The sequence below is a fragment of the Pyrus communis genome, chromosome 4, assembly GCF_041283825.1.
Source record: "Pyrus communis isolate YQ-2024b chromosome 4, ASM4128382v1, whole genome shotgun sequence".
NCBI classification, from domain to species: Eukaryota; Viridiplantae; Streptophyta; class Magnoliopsida; order Rosales; family Rosaceae; genus Pyrus; species Pyrus communis.
In genome coordinates this window covers 24,403,469-24,421,029 of record NC_142568.1, presented here as the reverse complement: position 1 = coordinate 24,421,029, position 17,561 = coordinate 24,403,469, and the positions used below count along the sequence as shown (strand labels likewise).

The 17,561-nt window shown below is 37.9% G+C and overlaps 4 protein-coding genes across 4 annotated transcripts; all 4 read right to left on the bottom strand.

Moving 5' to 3' along the window:
* Window positions 1-3,178: 3,178 nt before the first annotated feature.
* Window positions 3,179-5,050, bottom strand: LOC137722231 (melianol synthase CYP71BQ5-like). The gene is made up of 2 exons (XM_068461188.2): window positions 4,115-5,050; window positions 3,179-3,971 (listed from the first exon to the last, which is right to left on the bottom strand). Exons 1-2 carry the CDS (start codon window positions 5,036-5,038, stop codon window positions 3,330-3,332), a joined length of 1,566 nt encoding a protein of 521 aa, XP_068317289.1. The 5' UTR covers window positions 5,039-5,050; the 3' UTR covers window positions 3,179-3,329.
* A 1,053-nt stretch (window positions 5,051-6,103) lies between these two features.
* LOC137722838 (melianol synthase CYP71BQ5-like) lies at window positions 6,104-8,074 on the bottom strand. The gene is made up of 2 exons (XM_068461941.2): window positions 7,017-8,074; window positions 6,104-6,870 (listed from the first exon to the last, which is right to left on the bottom strand). Exons 1-2 carry the CDS (start codon window positions 7,953-7,955, stop codon window positions 6,229-6,231), a joined length of 1,581 nt encoding a protein of 526 aa, XP_068318042.2. The 5' UTR covers window positions 7,956-8,074; the 3' UTR covers window positions 6,104-6,228.
* A 309-nt stretch (window positions 8,075-8,383) lies between these two features.
* Window positions 8,384-11,938, bottom strand: LOC137722837 (riboflavin biosynthesis protein PYRR, chloroplastic). Its single transcript, XM_068461939.2, has 9 exons — window positions 11,381-11,938; window positions 11,106-11,240; window positions 10,749-10,848; window positions 10,501-10,626; window positions 10,083-10,396; window positions 9,739-9,858; window positions 9,347-9,592; window positions 9,145-9,270; window positions 8,384-8,746 (listed from the first exon to the last, which is right to left on the bottom strand). Exons 1-9 carry the CDS (start codon window positions 11,756-11,758, stop codon window positions 8,504-8,506), a joined length of 1,788 nt encoding a protein of 595 aa, XP_068318040.1. The 5' UTR covers window positions 11,759-11,938; the 3' UTR covers window positions 8,384-8,503.
* Window positions 11,939-12,154: 216 nt separating this feature from the next.
* LOC137722836 (uncharacterized) lies at window positions 12,155-16,094 on the bottom strand. Its single transcript, XM_068461938.2, has 8 exons — window positions 15,925-16,094; window positions 15,230-15,253; window positions 14,722-14,827; window positions 14,546-14,614; window positions 13,935-14,428; window positions 13,203-13,464; window positions 12,516-12,724; window positions 12,155-12,394 (listed from the first exon to the last, which is right to left on the bottom strand). The coding sequence occupies exons 1-8, from the start codon at window positions 15,927-15,929 to the stop codon at window positions 12,328-12,330; spliced, it is 1,236 nt and encodes a 411-aa protein (XP_068318039.2). The 5' UTR covers window positions 15,930-16,094; the 3' UTR covers window positions 12,155-12,327.
* Window positions 16,095-17,561: the final 1,467 nt, after the last annotated feature.

The window sequence follows — 17,561 nt, the reverse complement described above, 5'->3', positions numbered from 1 at the left end:
TAATTAATCTCTTATTTCTTGACCTAACATATATATATATATATATATATATATATATATATAAGTATGATGTATTCCTTCCAAGTTTCCAACATGAACATGGGTTCGATTATCTACGTATGTATATGCTTTTAGATATCTCCCTTCCTCCCTCAATAGAAAATCGAATATTTGTTATATTATATAAATATTAGATGCTAGGCTTGCTAGCTGCCACGTCCACAATTTGTAGCTAGCAAGATAAAACAATCCAGAGAAAACAACGGACCGCGTAGAAATGAATGCCAAATATGGGATGTGGTTTCTCTCCGGATCTTTTTTGTAAGAATTCAAATAATTTTTATATTTTACGTATTTATCATATATTGTGTGATTAATTTTCGTTAGATCTTATTTATGTTTAATTTTATATAAAAAAATTAAAATAATTTCTAATTGTACAATGCATGATAAACAGTTAAAATGTGAGAATCTCTAAGATTTCCACAATTTGAATCCGGATCTGAATCCGCCAATATGGAGTTGTTCAACCCAAATTAAAACAGGAGGACAGTGTTGTTTCAAAAAAAAAAAAAAAACACAGGAGGACAGTGTAAAGCATAAGTGAGCTATTGCTGAGTTGGAGTTTTAATGGATTACAGGTTTATTAATTTAGAATCTTCTTATTCAAGGTGTGAATACAAAATATTATATTCCACGCAATATGAATGGACTCAAAGCAAATATTTCAACGAAACCTCTCCATACAAAACAAATATTTTAACGAAACCTTTTAGCATTATTTTTTGTTACGACATGTCCCAAATATTTTATGTGAATTACCTTTGTGCTTTGTTTATGTAAAATGATTAAAATGTTCTTAGAAGAGGAAGTTCTGTCAAATTTTCGGTAAAATTTAATAGTTGATAAGTTTAGTTATAACTTCATGTGAATCGTGGTTTCATCACCCATCCGGATGATGGCTAGCACGCTTCGACTTTGGTGTTGCGGAATATCGTGTCATTTGTAAAGGCTTAATTGTGCATTACCTGGTCAAGTGGCATAAAAAAAACGTTACAACAAATTCATATGATTAAATTAATAATCACCGTTTCCGTGCATCAATATAAATAATTCTACAACATTCATCGGCTAGCTACGTAAGTGATTATAATTTATATGTTAATTTCGTTACAAAAGAGAAGCAATCATTTATGATTAAGTAGTATAAACAGAAAATGTAGTTTAAAAAACTGGAGCAGACGAAGAATGTGCAACATTTGTTAATCATGTATACGTAGATTATTATAACTGATATTTATCTACTAACCAGACAAATCATAGCTAATTTAATTGTAATCTAATCTTATAATAATTTAATCTAACAAATTGTAGCTAATTTTAGGATTAACTACCTAAAACCCCACAATCTTTTAGTATCATTTCAAATTGGTCTTAACCTTCTTAAACATTACAAACAAATACCCAACTTATTGAAAATAACACATCCGTTAAGCCCCAATTAATTTTTCAAACATAGATCATATTCAAAACTTACCAAGTAGGTATATTATGGTCTACATTACTATTAGTTGCCTCAAAATCTAAACTTCAGACATAGACTATAATATGGAATCCAATGATCAAACAGGTACTAGATTGAATAAAAAATGGACACAAATTGAAATTACATCAGGATAGCAATTTCCTTACAAAGAAGAGGGTTAAGAATTCAGATAGGGTTTCAAGGAGCTAGTTTCTGCTCATGTGATTTCCTCATTCCCCAATTCTCGGCTTGTAAAGCTTCCAATTATTCTTTGTGGGCGATGAAGGTGGTGGTGGCCGCATCATGGTAGTTCATACAATTTCAGCAACTTCCATGACCTCTTCTTGATGTTAGTGGCTCGAGTTGTAGGATGAAGTTGGTGGTTTTTCTTTGGGTTTGAAGGTAATGGCCTGATGGGGGTGGTGGTGACTGTTAATTGGTGGATGCTACGCTTTCATGGCATTCTATTGATTTTGGAAACAAAGTAAGCCCTAGTTAATTTAACATATTCTTAACTAGGGCTTAATAGGTTGGGTTCTTGTTTAGAATGTTGAAAAAGGTTGAGATCAATTTGAAATAACACTAAATATGGGGGGTTTTGGTACTTAATCTCTAATTTTAATAAGCTGCTTTTCTAAAAACACCACGTTCCCAAATCAAACCCTTAGTCATCTGTTATATTTGTAAAAAAATGCTTTACTTCCCACTAATGGCCGGAAAAGGAGCGGCCGCCAAAATTGAAAGTATTACGTAGCAGAATATGGTGGCGTGAGAGAACTAGTTCTATACTCTTTTGGTGCAACCGAAAGTAGGTGAATATGGTCAGCCTAAAAAGACGAAAAGGAAAATAAAAGTGGGGAGTTATCTGTGTTCCTTTTCCTTTAATTGTTTTTAAACAAATAATTAGTCGTTAAATTGATCGGTTATCGCAATATGGGCATAACGGATAACGGATGTGCTCATTCTTACGTAGTCAAGTTCGAATATCCATTTTGTACAGTTTAGAATAGTTAGTTTAAATCAAAGCACCCCCTCGTGCAAAAGAAAAGAAAATTTGAATAGTTATCTAAAATTTGTCGGTTACTAGGCCGCCAGGGGGTAGGCTGCTCAGCTGAGGAAGATATGGGGTGGGGATTGCTCGGCCTGACCTGTTTGCTGCTAGTAGTAGTGTCCTAGTTTATTCTCCCCTTCCTACTAAGTGTAGCGGGAAGTACTGATAAAGTTTAGTTTCTTGTACAATAAGTAACTGATATGCATATGTGAATATAAATGAAGATTAATATACGTTCTTTACATGGTATCAGACTGGGTCTAGGTCTCACCGGAATCGTAGCAATTTTCGATCCCTTCTCTCTTCCTCATGGGCGCTCAGCTTCCACTGTTGATGCACTGGAGCCACTTTCCCTAGCCCCAGTACAGCTCCCTTCATCACGCTTTCTGAATCAAACTTTCTTCTGGAGGCTTCTTTAAACCAAGCCCTTCCTCTAAGGCCAATGACCTTTGGAAATTCGTGGACAATTCCTATCATCCACCCTTTGCCACCTTGCCCACCACCAACGATCCTAAATAATCCTTCTCGCGCGGTGGATATTTGACCGACATGTTTGTCAATATATAATCACTATTACATCATTGATATTTAATTTTGAGAACTTCATCAATTGAAATTTGTAACATGAATACCATTTAAGCCAATTTCCTTAACTGTTGTTCTGGACAACACCATATGACATGAAAACGCAAACACTTGTTAAGACTTTATTATGGTTTGTGTTTGCTAGCTATTTCCAACAACGCATGCATTTCATTTCATTTCTGAGGACGAAATGAATGGAATGGCGATAAGATACAAGTTATTCTTCTTCCTAACATTCAATCCCTTACATTCAGTCATATCAAGCTCTTCTAATAACTTCGTCTCATTGCGATTGCCATTTGCATTGGGGAGTTTCCAGTCAAAGTGGTAAAGCAAATGAGAAAGTGCAAGTTCAATACTTGCGGTTGCAAATGATATGCCTGGACACATTCTCCTGCCACCCCCAAATGGAACCAATTCGAAGTTGGTCCCTCGAAAATCAATGGAAGAGCCTTGGAATCTCTCCGGCAGAAAACAATCAGCATTCTCCCAATACTTGGGGTCTCTCCCAATTCCCCAAGCATTGATGAAGACTGTTGCTTCAGTTGGTATATCATACCCACCAATAGTGCATTTTTCGCTTGCTTGTCTGGGGATGAAAGGAGGAGGGTGTAATCGTAGAGTTTCTCGTATGACCAACTTTAAGTAGTCGAGTTTCTTAATATCTGACTCTTCAATCTTCCCCTTTCTTCCGACAAGTTGGCGTACCTCGGCCTGTGCTTTTTTCATTGCTCTTGGACTTCTCAGAAGTTCAGCCATTGCCCATTCTGTGGTAGTTGCTGAAGTCTCACTTCCAGCAGAAAACATGTCCTATATAAGAAAAGTACTTATTTGTTCACTTAATGCGCTTTTAAAATAACATAATCAACAGATCAATTTTAATCAAGAAAGAACGAAACAAAACAATTAATAAAAGTAAGAGATGTATATATGAAATGGTGCTCATTAATTACCAGGGTGACAGCTTTGATTTGGGTGGTTGTGAGATCAAATTGGAGCTCACGAGATTCCTGGAGCCGCAGTAGCACATCAACTATATCTTCCTGATGGTCGTCTCCGGCAGCAGCTGATTCCTTATTTCTTTTCGCTCTATGATCGCTGATGATTTCATCAAGGATCTTGTCCATTTTCTGGTGTACTTTCTCAATGGCAGGCTTCAAATTTATGACATAACGGAGGAATTTGAGCGAAGGGAACAAATCCGGCACATCAAATTCTGCTCCAAGCCTAACTGTATCCTCGAGCAGTGATAAAAATTCTTGTTGATACTTGCACTTCGTTCCCAAGGCCGCACGGGCAATAATGATGTTCAACATGGAGAAGATCATTTCACTGAGATTGAACGGATGACCCTTTGATAAGGAAATAGATTTAACAAGATTCGATGCCTCTTCTTGTCTTATTGATGCAAATGATTCTACGCGTTTTGCACTAAGGAGCTCCAGCATGCAAATCTTTCGCATTTGTCTCCAAAAATCATTATACGGACAAAGTATGAGATTTGAACAATTATAGCTCACAATTTCACCAGCAAGAAACTTTGGCCGTTGTGAGAAAGCAACATCATGCTTCTTCAACACCTCTTGAACAAATTCCGGCGATGAAATGACTATGGCTGAGAGTTGTCCCAGTTTGAGGTGCATGATAGGGCCATACTTGTTGGCCAAATCTGCCATGCAGCGATGGGGTAAAGAGCTGGCGGCCATTTGATGCAAATTTCCGACGAGAGGCAGCTTCCATGGCCCCGGAGGAAGCCTAACGGTTGTAATACTAGTAGTATGCATCTTCCAATATATAACAAGGATAACTAGGGCGACCAGACAAGTAAATATTATTACAGCAAGGAAAGAAATTTGGATGTCGAGCATTAGCGACATTAGAGAAGCTCTTACCAGTTTGATTGAGAGAAAGAGGTACAACGGCAGTGCGTAGCTTGATCGAGAAATGTGACTTTAATATTACTAATTATCGGAATAGATGAAAAATAAGTCATTTCAGAGCAATAACAAAAATGTTATTCTTATCATTCATCCAATCTAAGGGCAAGAAAAAACAGGAGGAGCCGAAGGAGAGAAATTATTTAACTAAGTAGATTATTATAAGTGAAATTTATTTGTTTATTTGACCTTCATGCTCATTAATAATTTCATGGATTTTTATTGTAATACGATCAATGAGCGCAAATTTTATAACCATAATAACAGATTCCAACCTAAAAAACCACAAGTAAACAATTGGAGAAATGTTGGAATCTTTTAGTTACTAATCAGACAAATCGTACCTAATTAATTGTAATCTAATCAATAAGGTTAAGTTAGAATAATCTAATCTAACAAATTGCACCTGATTTAGTCATCTGTTAAAATAAATATTTTAGTTCCCGGTAATGACCGGAGAAGAAGCAGCCACCAAAATTGAAAGTATTGCGTGACAGAATATGGTCGCGTGAGAAAACTACTTCTATACTCTTTCGGTGGAATCAAAAGTAGGTGATTAGTCAGTCCATACAGAAGAAAAGGAAAACAAAAGAGGTGAGTTATCTGTGTTTTCCTTTCTTTAATTGTTTTTGAACAAATTATGAATTGTTAAATTGATCGGTTATCGCATGTGGACGTACATTGGTTAGAGCGGATGTGCTCATTCATATGTAGCCAAGTTCGAATCTCCATTTTGTGCAATTTAGTTAAACCATAACACCCCCTTGGAAAAGAAAAGAAAAATGGAATAGTAATCTAGAATTCGTCGGTTACTAGGCCGCCATGGAGGGTAGGCAGTAGGCTGCTTGGAAATTCGTTGACAATTCCTATTCTCCACCCTTTGCCACCTTGCCCGCCACCAACGATCCTAAAGAATCCTCATCGCGCGGTGGATACTTGATCGACATGTTTGTCAATATATAATCGCTACATGATTGAGGAGTTTGTCAACTGAGATTTGTAAAATGATCATACAAGCCAATTTCCTTAACTGTTGTTTTGGACAACACAACAACACATGAAGACGCAAACACTAGTTAAGACTTTATTATGGTTTGTGTTTGCTAGCTATTTCCAACAACGCATGCGTTTCAATTCATTTCTGATGAAGAAATGAATGGAATGGCGACAAGATGCAAGTTATTCTTCTTCCTAACATTCAATCCCTTACATTCAGTCATGTCAAGCTCTTCTAGTAACTTCGTCTCATCGCCACTGCCATTTGCATTGGGGAGTTTCCAGTCAAAGTGGTAGAGCAGATGAGAAAGTGCGAGTTCAATACTTGCGGTTGCAAATGATATGCCTGGACACATTCTCCTGCCACCCCCAAATGGAACCAATTCGAAGTTGGTCCCTCGAAAATCAATGGGAGAGCCTTGGAATCTCTCCGGCAGAAAACAATCAGCATCCTCCCAATACTTGGGGTCTCTCCCAATTCCCCAAGCATTGATCAAGACTATTGCTTCGGTTGGTATATCATACCCGCCAATAGTGCATTTTTCACGTGCTTGTCTTGGGATTAAAGGAGGAGTATGTAATCGTAGAGTTTCTCTTATGACCAACTTCAAGTAGTCAAGTTTCTTAATGTCTGATTCTTCAATCTTTCCCCTTCCTCCAACAAGTTGGCGTACCTCGGCCTGTGCTTTTTTCATTGCTCTTGGACTTCTCAGAAGTTCAGCCATTGCCCATTCTGTAGTAGTTGCTGAAGTCTCACTTCCAGCAGAAAACATGTCCTATATAAGAAAAGTACTTATTTGTTCACTTAATGCGCTTTGAAACTAACTTAATCAATAGATTAATTTAATCAAGAAAGAAAGAAAGAAAGAATAAAAGTAATTAAAATAAGAGATGTATATACGAAATGGTGCTCATTAATTACCAGGGTGACAGCTTTGATTTGGGTGGTTGTGAGATCAATTTGGAGCTCACCAGACTCCTGGAGCCGCAGTAGCACATCAACTATATCTTCCTGATGGTCATCGCCGGCAGCTGATACCTCATTTCTTTTCACTCTATGATCGCTGATGATTTCATCAAAGATCTTGTCCATTTTCTGGTGTACTTTCTCAACGGCAGGCTTCAAATTTATGGCATAACGGAGGAATTTGAGCGAAGGGAACAAATCCGGAACATCAAATTCTGCTGTAAGCCTAACTGTATCCTGGAGCAGTGATAAAAACTCTTGTTGATACTTGCACTTCTTTCCAAAGGCCGCGCGGGCAATAATGACGCTTTGCATGGAGAAGATCATTTCACTGAGATTGAACGGATGACCCTCTGATAAGGAAATAGATTGAACAAGATTTGATGCCTCCTCTTCTCTTATTGATGCAAATGACTCTACGCGTTTTGCACTTAGGAGCTCCAGCACACAAATCTTTCGCATTTGTCTCCAAAAGTCGTTATAAGGAGAGACGATGAAACCTGAAAGATTATAGGACAAAATCTCAACAGCAAGAAACTTTGGCCGTTGTGAGAATACAACATCATGCGTCTTCAACACCTCTTGAACAAATTCCGGCGATGAAATGACTATGGCTGAGAGTTGTCCCAGTTTGAGGTGCATGATAGGGCCATACTTGTTGGCCAAGTCTGTTATGCAGCGATGGGGTAAAGAACTGGCAGCCATTTGATGCAAGTTTCCGATGAGAGGCAGCTTCCATGGCCCCGGGGGCAGCCTAACAGTTGGAATACTAGTAGTGTGCATCTTCCAACATATAACAAGGATAACTAGGGCGACCAGACAAGTAAATATTATTACAGCAAGGAAAGAAATTTGGATGTTGAGCATTAGCGACATTGGAGAAGCTCTTACCATTTTGATTGAGAAAAAGAGGTATAACAGCAGTGCCTAGCTTGATCAAGAAAAATGACTTAAATACTAGAAAATAGACGAAAAACAATTCATTTCAGAGCAATAATATATCTAGTGAGGTAGCTAATTGTAGAGTATAGAGATTCCAATCAACCATGAGGTCAGGTCAATGCACTGATCGTTGCTTGTGGGATTTAATTAGTAGCTATTCAACTCCAAGATAATGCAACTTGACGATTAAATATGTTGTGCCGATATTTAATTCAAAATTTCTTCTAAGGAATCCTGAGAGAATCAAATCAATGCAACACGCAAAGCCTTTATTATTTTATAATAAAATTGAGAATATAAGAGGTAAAGTAGGAGTTGCCGCAATTGAAGAGAAGATGAAAGAAAATTCGTGGATTAAGAACATGCGCACACAATATCCATTTCATCTGTAAATTGTAATTTTATTGTAAAGGAACACTAATGCTACAGGAGAGAATCAATACAAATAAATCATTCGTTGGTATCACATTAGTTATAAATTATACACCCACTCGCGAGCTCTAACTGGACGTAGGGGACTCGCCAAGAAACTCTGATCTCAACTGCATCAAAAGCCTGCCCAGATAATTTAGGCCTTCTCCATCCCGACCTCCTCCCCAGAAAAGATCATGCGGTGAAGCTTCAACAAGAACAGATCCAGCAGTTGACAGCAACATAGCATTCAAATGTGGATAAATTGAGAACTTGCATTTCAGTGCTCTATACATCACTTCAATCTTGACACTTTCCCAGTCCAACCTTACCTGCATAACACACAGGACAATTTTGAACCAACTTCAACATAAACCAAAAGTAATTGTGAACATGTCAGTAGCATTTAATAATCCCAGTTCCAAACAATTTCTATTTCCTTCTACTAATTATTCTTATTGATGCATTATACTAGGCGAGTCAAAAATACATGCGTTCATTCTCTTCAAGAAACCTTAGTCTCTACAAAGGATCCTCCTGTTCTGGACACAGAAATTTTCTGTGTTGTCTTCCAAAAGTGTTACTATGTTATGATGTCACTTACTACCACTGGGACAAACTATCATTTCAACATCTTCCATAAAGGACCATAGCATGGCATATCTTGACTACATCACGTGTCAACACAGTTGATCAACTGAAAATCCAATCAAATGACAAAGTACAATACCAAATCAGGGTGCTTCCTCTGCATTGACCTTCCTATCCGTGCTGCCTCTTCCGGACTTTTGGCAGACTTAATATTTTCAACACAATCTTGTGCCACAGGATCATCCACCCCAACAAACTTCTGAGCCTACATGTTAGCATTGTTCTGTAAGAATGACTACTTTTGTAAGATGGAAACCAGATTCATACAGAAAAGGAAATACCTGATAGTAATGCTCGACACTCAACCAAGTTGCATAATCACCATTGTCATCAGGCATCTTAATTCGGTGAGGTGAAAAATTTGAGAAAGCGCCGTAGGGGTCCCATGTTTTATAGAAGGATATGATCCTTGATTCATAAGGAGTCACAGTTGGATCAATTTCAAATGTTTCATCAACTGATGGAATAACAGGGGTCACATCTGGTATGGGTTGAAGAAATCCACTAACAAGCATATCAGGTCCAACCTGTTGTTCAAATTCAGAAGTACAAAATATCCAATCAAGAGGCAGAATATATATATATATATAAGCACAAAAGAATACATTGTTAGCATACAAGATTAATTAGAAAGAATTTATCTCTAGAAGAAGTACCCAAAATCCCCACCAACCTGCTCATAGCAGACATCAATTAGATCGAAGGCTTGTGTCATTTCAACCATCCCGAGTTCACCCACAGGGGATGGCGCATTCTTTCCACCAATAATTTTAGGAGCAACAAATGCGAACACCTGCAACACATTGAATGTGGCAGAAGCAAAGTCCCTGTTAACAAATCCAGTTTCAACAAAAGAAAGATCCGGGATCTCCAAAAATAAACTGTGGATAAGCTTATGTACCACTCCAGCCTAGAGGAAGCTCCAACTATGACAACATCGCTAAGTCATCAGTTTTAAGCAGACAAAAGAAGAAGATCAACAGTTCATAGAAAGAAATAGGCGCTGGAGAAACAAACCTTATGTATTACTCCAGATGAAATAGCTGCTGCAGCTAATGTCCCTCCACACTCCCACAAAAGTGAAAGATATCCACGATTATGGAAGTATTCCATTACTTCTCTGGGGTTTAAGATATCAAACTCCACCACTTCAATTCCTTTCGATGCAAGAACTTTCTGGAAATGCCTTCTTGCACCCCTTTGTGTTGCAACTATAGTAGATACATCAGAGGTATCCCAAAGGTGTGCTTCCTCAGGGAGATCAAGAGTCTGTGACATTACAATCCGCATAGGCATATGCCCACCACCATGTCTTGCAGTTAGTCTAGGATCTGGTTCAAAAGTAAAAAGATAGAACATAAGAAGTCAGAACTTCAGGATCTCCAACGAGTATTAACACGAACAATCAAAAAGTTGAGAAAATGATAATACTTACTGTCCCTGCGCACTGTATTTCCTCCTACAACGACTGCATCACTTCTACCCCGCAGTTCAAAAACTCGATTTCTAGATGTTCTGCTGCTGATCCATGCTGCATGTCCACTGCTAGCAGCGATTTTTCCTGTCAGCGCCCAACAAATACTAATGACTAGGCTATCGGAAGACTTTATTTGTAAACTTTATAGGCCTCTTTACAGAATTTCATATTGGGATAAGTTACACTATTCATAAAAGAAAGCTTACCATCAAGAGTCATGGCATACTTGAGAACAGAGAAGGGGATTCGAGAAGCAGCTCTACAGATTAACGGAGCATTGACAAGCAGGCATGATTTACGCGCTTCCTGTTGGTGTTGGATCAATTATATGACATGTTAAACTAAAATGCTACTCATTTCACAGAAAAGCTTTTGTCTTGTTTTGGTTAAACTAAAATGATACTCATTTCGCAGAAAAGCTTTCGTCTTGTTTTGGTAAACCACACGTAGTTATTTCAACTGGGAGCACAAGATCCCTACCTAATGCCTATGTTACTCGCCAAGGAATTGAAAAGAAGCGTTTCGCTAAGGTATGAAATGAGCATATTGAATTGATCAAATACCTCAATGAGTTTACTGTTGAGGTCCTCACCAAGAACATCAACTTGCAAGCCTTGACTTCTCAGAGCCCGAATGGCATTCCCTCTTAAATGCTGCAATGGATGCCTCAACCCAATCACCACCCTTTCAATCCCTGCCTAATCCAAACAAATCAGATATTCAATAATTGTTTCTTTTCCTAATCCAAACAAATCATAACTAAATCATAGTTTTCTTTCCCTTATACGACGGCTCAGAGGAAGTTGGGAATTGAAAAGGAAGAGAAAAAAGGCAAAACCTGAACGAGGGCGGAGACGGCGGAGTGGTCACCGTGGCAATCACCGGGCTCCATATTGAGATAAGCGGTGGCGCGGCGTGAGAAGTCGCCAGCTGCATCGACGGCAAGGACCTCGGCGGGCTTGGTGCCCTGGGCGTAGAGGAAGCCCTCGCCGGCGACTTTTCCGGTTTTGGAGGCGATGACGCACCCGAAGTTTGGGTGGGGAGAGGTGAATCCGGCGGATCTGTCGGCCAGCTCGGCAGCGCGCCGGATGTGGGCGGCATCGAGCGCGTGGTTGCCGAGTAAATTGTTGTTGTTACTGCTGGTATTGTGTGTGGCGGCGCCGCCACCACAGTAGAGTCTCATAGGTGGGAAGGATAACGCCGCCATTGGATGCATAGATAGAGGACCATAGGCGATATTCACCGCTGAGTCTTCCTCCTCTCATATACCTAAAGCGGCAGTAACTAACTAGTAACGCACGATATGAAGCTTAATTTTACCGCGATAAAAATAAACTAATTCAGTTGGGTCTATTCAAATTTCATATTTCATATTTCATATTTACGGGTTAATCACATTTTATATCATAAGGTTTGGCATCATTTATAAATAAGTCACGAGGGTACAGATTTTACATTTTATATCTAATCACGTGTTTTTTGCTAATAATATTGATGTCTAATTAGACGTTAAGTAATGATGTTGCATACATTAGCGGCCCTCATTTTAAGCAAATATTGACTCTCAATTTTATAGAAGAGACAAAAAAGTAAACTAGTAAATATTATAGCATAAAAGAAAATGCATCCAATTATTTTATAATGTAATTAATATCCTCGTAACGACGTAGTCATCATCATCAAACATTCAACAGGCACACCAAGCTTAAGTAGGTTTATAGAATATTTATGAGTTTGATCGTCTCCGAGTACAGATAGATTTGACAGTGGCAGTGGATGCAACAGCTATTCCTCCTCTTCTGCCTCCTCCAGCCAGTTCACGAATGGCTCCAGGGCCTTCACAAAAGTTTGCCTGCAAACATTCATTTTCCGTAAACTTACAGTTTCAAACAACACAACAAACCCATTGTAAACCACAAGCAAACGCATTCAATATCGTCATCCGATATTTTAATGTTCAAACCTAAACACACCTGCCCTTGGGGTTTGTTCCTTTGCGGAACCATCGGAGAATGGTGTCTTCTGCAAGCACATCCTGTTCGTAGAGGGATCTCACAATTTCAGGGAACAGCTTCATCAGCTTAGCATCCTCATAGCACTGCATCTGAACCTTGTATATCAGTTCCAGCTCAAGCTTCCCATTCGTGCAGAAGGTGTTCAACAGTTTCGCCCATGTTTGAACCTGCATATGTATTCGATACAAGTTAAACACAGCCATTTATTTGTTCGTCTGTATTAATATATATGCACCTAGTACTACGGTGTTAGCACCTAGTACTACGGTGTTAGCACCTAGTACTACGGTGTTAGCAACTAATACAGCCATTCTTCGTGTTTTTCAAGTTTACAGTGATCTAATATCTCAAAGTAATCAATTTTGACGATGGTGTGTAAAAAAGGCACAGCCTTAGATCTCATATACACCAGATTGGAATGCTTATAAATATACTCCTCTTGGCAGAACAGTCATTCACTATCCTACATGAACAACAGATAGCTCTGTTTTTTTATTTCTTTTTAAAGTTTTACCGACTGAACTCATCTTGGTTACCCACTTAAAACTCCTACCTTGCTCCTTTTACAAGTTCCAAACCTGACTTGTACATACTATGGCACACAAATTATATAGGTATCATGGTGATTACAAGACTAATGTATACCTGGCGAAGAGCTGCATTGGCGTTCTGCTGCTGGTTCTTGCCAGACCACTGCACAGCATCCATAATAACATCCCACAAAATCCGCACAACTTCAACATCAGGCAATTTGGCATCTTTGACACACTGCTTCACAGTCTCAATGACTTCAGACATATCTGTTTCCTCTGTTATCTGGGTTGTTAAAGCAGATTTCATTTCCTTGAGCTTCACATCGAAAATTTTCTTCTCGTTGTATTCAACTAAGGCGACTAGCCCTTCCTTACTGAAAATTGATACAAATAAGCACCAAAGTGTGTCAATAAAACAACCTTTATTTTGGTACAAGGTGTGAATAAAACAAAATGAATGTTCAAGTTAACACATACTTCACATGGCGCTTCACATGAAAGCCATCAATGAGCAATTGACAATAAAAAAATCACATTACCATTTACGGTACGATGTATTATCATGGGGTGACAAACCAAAGGGACTACTAGGTAAAAATACTTCACAGCATAATCAAAATTCATATTACAATTGACTGATGATAAAGACTACATGAAAATCAACTAAATTTATATGATTCATAGCCTTCTACGAGAGAACCAAAAGCTCTGAAATTTTTTTCAGAGATCATACAGAAAGATGAATCAACAATAAAACAAAAGCATCAGCATATCTTAAAAATCAAAGATAAGTCTTATCTCTCAAGATGATCCATAATAAAATTCAATAACAGATCAAACTTACGTGAAATGCTCAGAGAAACTCTCATCAGTTCTTTTTGTGGATGGGAAGAATTCCAAAAGATTGTCTTCCACTTTACCCCGCTTCAGAATGGAGATCAAATCATCAAGGCTATTATCAATCAAATACTCCTTGAAGAAGTCAGTAATGAACAATAGGACTAGCCCTTTGCCAACAAGATTATCCTTGAGCATTGGCTGGAACACCGTTTCTGGTGGAAGTCCTGACAGCTTCTGAGAGAATGCAAGTGCTGTGAAAATAGCCAGCTTCTTCCTTTCATTTTCCTCAAAAAGCTCCAATGATTGAAGGAATCGTCGCATAACATTTTCGAGATTCTTAATCAGAAATGGCCTCCGCCTCAAAATTTTTTGAATGTAGATAACAGATGGCAAGATGAGTTCGCGTGTAGGCTCAGACTCTAGTACAGAATAAGGGTGGCGCTCCCCCTCATCGGGTTTTGTTGTTCCAGGTTGTGTACGGCCTCCAGTAAAAACAACCTATATTAAATCCTCCAGTCAATACCATACCACATTAAAAACAAAACAATATCTAAGGTTGCATCCAAAGGAAAAAAATAAAGAGACCAAAAGTCTCTACATTATTACGAAGCTTGCCTCAAAAAAGGTGTCACCGTATCTTGAAAAGTTAAGGTCTGCAGATTCAATGCTCTTGGCAATAAGTTCCTGCACAAAGCAGATACTTGTTTAGTTTTAACAGATGATTAAGTGATAAGTAGACACATGCATACAGATACAAATTAGCCGATTATTTATGCATAGCTAAATATTACCAGATCACCAGCATTATCCAGATAAATCTGGACCACTGCATCCGCAAAAGCTGCAGTGTCCAGCGGTGCTGCAATATTCCGTTTGCGGGTCTTAATCCGCGTGCCACTGTACATAAAGGAGAAACAAAGGAAAAAAAAATTCAGTATACAGGGCTAAACAATTCATACTAATGGGTGTGGAAAACCTACAGTATGCAAAGATGAGCAGATAAACATTGTCCAAAACATACTTTCTTTGTTAGATTTCAAAAATTCATTATAACTTCAAATAATTACAATGTCAGCATTATCAATTCCATATAATTGAGTAAAGCCTGATGCAACAACTCATTTTACCGTCTTTACAAAAGGACAAAAGGTCATAGGTTATAACTAATTAAAATTGATAAAAGTTCCTTCCTCAACAAACCATGTAGTTATCGGTTAGAGAAACCTTGACTCTGAAACGTAAGAAAAACATGAAAGCATATGCAAAATACACATGAGACAGAATATGACGAAGACTTACCCGAGAGTGGGTCTCTCCTTCGAGCTGCAGGTACAGAAAATCTCAATTAGTATACATCTAATGGTTATATTTAGCTATAACTTTTAACGTTCACAACACAAATAAGTTAAATAAGAAGACCAATGGTGAAGACCCTTCAAAAATTATAATTTAAGTTCTGGATAAAGGCGAAAGTGCAAAACCCAACTCTAAAAGTTTTAGTTTTACCTGACCCCCACCCAAGAAAAGGAAAAGATTTACAATTGCACTACAATTAACATCCTAATTCAAATTCCCACCACAAGAAACTGGATCGAAACGAAAAAGAATCAGAATAACAAGAAATACCTTCACAAATATCCTGTATTTAGCTACAATTAAATTTCAAAGAACTAAACGTCACTAACTTGGATTAATTCCAGAAAAGGCCCAACTAATAATTAAGTAAATCTAATGAAATAAATGGAAAAAAGAGAGCCATAGAAAAGATTGCGCAAAACCCACCAAGAAATTCCAACCTAGTCAAGAATCCAATCAAAGAAGCAAAATTTCCATGAAAAAAAACACTTGAAAAAGCCCGATTTTTAGGTAAAGAACCAGATCTGTGACCCATAACATATAAACTTTTCGATAAGATTTTAACCTAAAACGCAGAGATCACACTGTAGAAGTGGAACGGAAAGATCGATAGAGAGAGAGAGAGAGGGAGAAGGTACCTCATAAACCAAGACGAAAAGGGATCGGAGGCAGACTCGGAGCGTCGAGAGTTTTTTTTCGAAGAGAGAGAGATTAGAGAGAGAAGGGGGAAAGAGATGTGGGAAGAGGGGTGATGTGGGTGGGTTTGGACGCTGATATTTATTAAGAGAGAGAGAGAGAGAGAGAGAGAGAGAGCGAAGGAGGGAGAGGACTCGAAACAGAAACAAAAACAAAAGTAAATAAACCACAAGACCGTCACTTGGAGTTGCCTACGTTTAGAAAACTAATAGAAATGATTTGAAGATTCTAAATTTTAATGATTAGCATAAAATAAATAGTATTATAATTGATTTTTTCGTGTATAAATATGATTTTTTGTTAATTTAAATAGTACCAAAAACTTTTTGTTAAAATTTCTTAGTTTTTTTTTAGCCAAGGTTACAACGCAGTTAAATTACACTACAAAAACAAAAACAAAAATGTGTAAAAATCATTTTTATGGCAAATTTATTTTGTTTGGTTTTTTTTCTTCGGCCCTATGCTATTGTTTATGTGGTTTAACCCTCCCTACAAGGTAAAAGGACATCTTTTCGGTCGAACTACAAGTGTATAAATAATGTAGTTCGTTTTCGGGTATAGTCATGTTTTGAAAGAGAGAATTTATGCAATTCTCTTGTTGGAGTCGGTAAACTCTCGTTTTATCTCTATTTTTTAAAAATTCTACAAACATAACCACGTATACGATGTACTCTTTTAATGAAAATCCTTCTTTTTACCTTTTTAACCCTATCACAAATCAACATCCTCAACTTTGATTATTGTAATTTTGATTAAGAATCCAATAGTTAAAAAATTCGTCATGTGAAACATGACATGGAAGAATGGGACGGCAAGGGGCAAAAACAAAGGCCCTTAATCCGGGGCGATATGAATGGTAATGCATTTCTAAAGGAATGAGGTTCCCGAGCTATGCGATCGGATCACCTATGGCTATCAGGCCATTGCTTCCTCCTAAAATCACGACCAGGGTTAAGCTTAAACACCCACTTAATTAGTCATCAATCTATCCCCCATGCTATTAGGGTTTGGCTAATCCCATCCTTGTCCTCTGTTCTGGCCTAAGAAAGTGATAGCAAAATGAACACACATAACCAAACCCATTTGAGTTTTACCTCGCGATCGTTCGTGGAAATTTATGACCAGGCATCCAAGTGATAAATGAAGTGTATAACTATTGCTATCATGGCAGGAGAAGGGAAAGGAACAATTTGAGGTAATAAATCAAAACTAAAGAGTATATGAAACCATCCTGATGCTTGATGTTAATGACATCTCGAAGAATGTCTATGTCATGTGCATTCTTTCTAATTGACACGAAAAAGATCAAGAATTATGCCACAACTTACCAAACAGTTTGCATGAACAGATAAATTATCCTAATTGTACAATTAGATTTCAGAAAGTTAACAATCAATTTGATAAAAAAATTGGTCGCCGGAAGAAGCCAGCCCTTTTCCTCTAAGTGATTTGTGGTACCATTGCTTTAGTTTAGAGCACAATGAAAGGAGAAATGAAGAACATACACAAGAATCCATATCGTAAGTTCTTATTCGCACCAACAATCTACGATTCTAGTTAAAGCAACTCCGAACAAAAG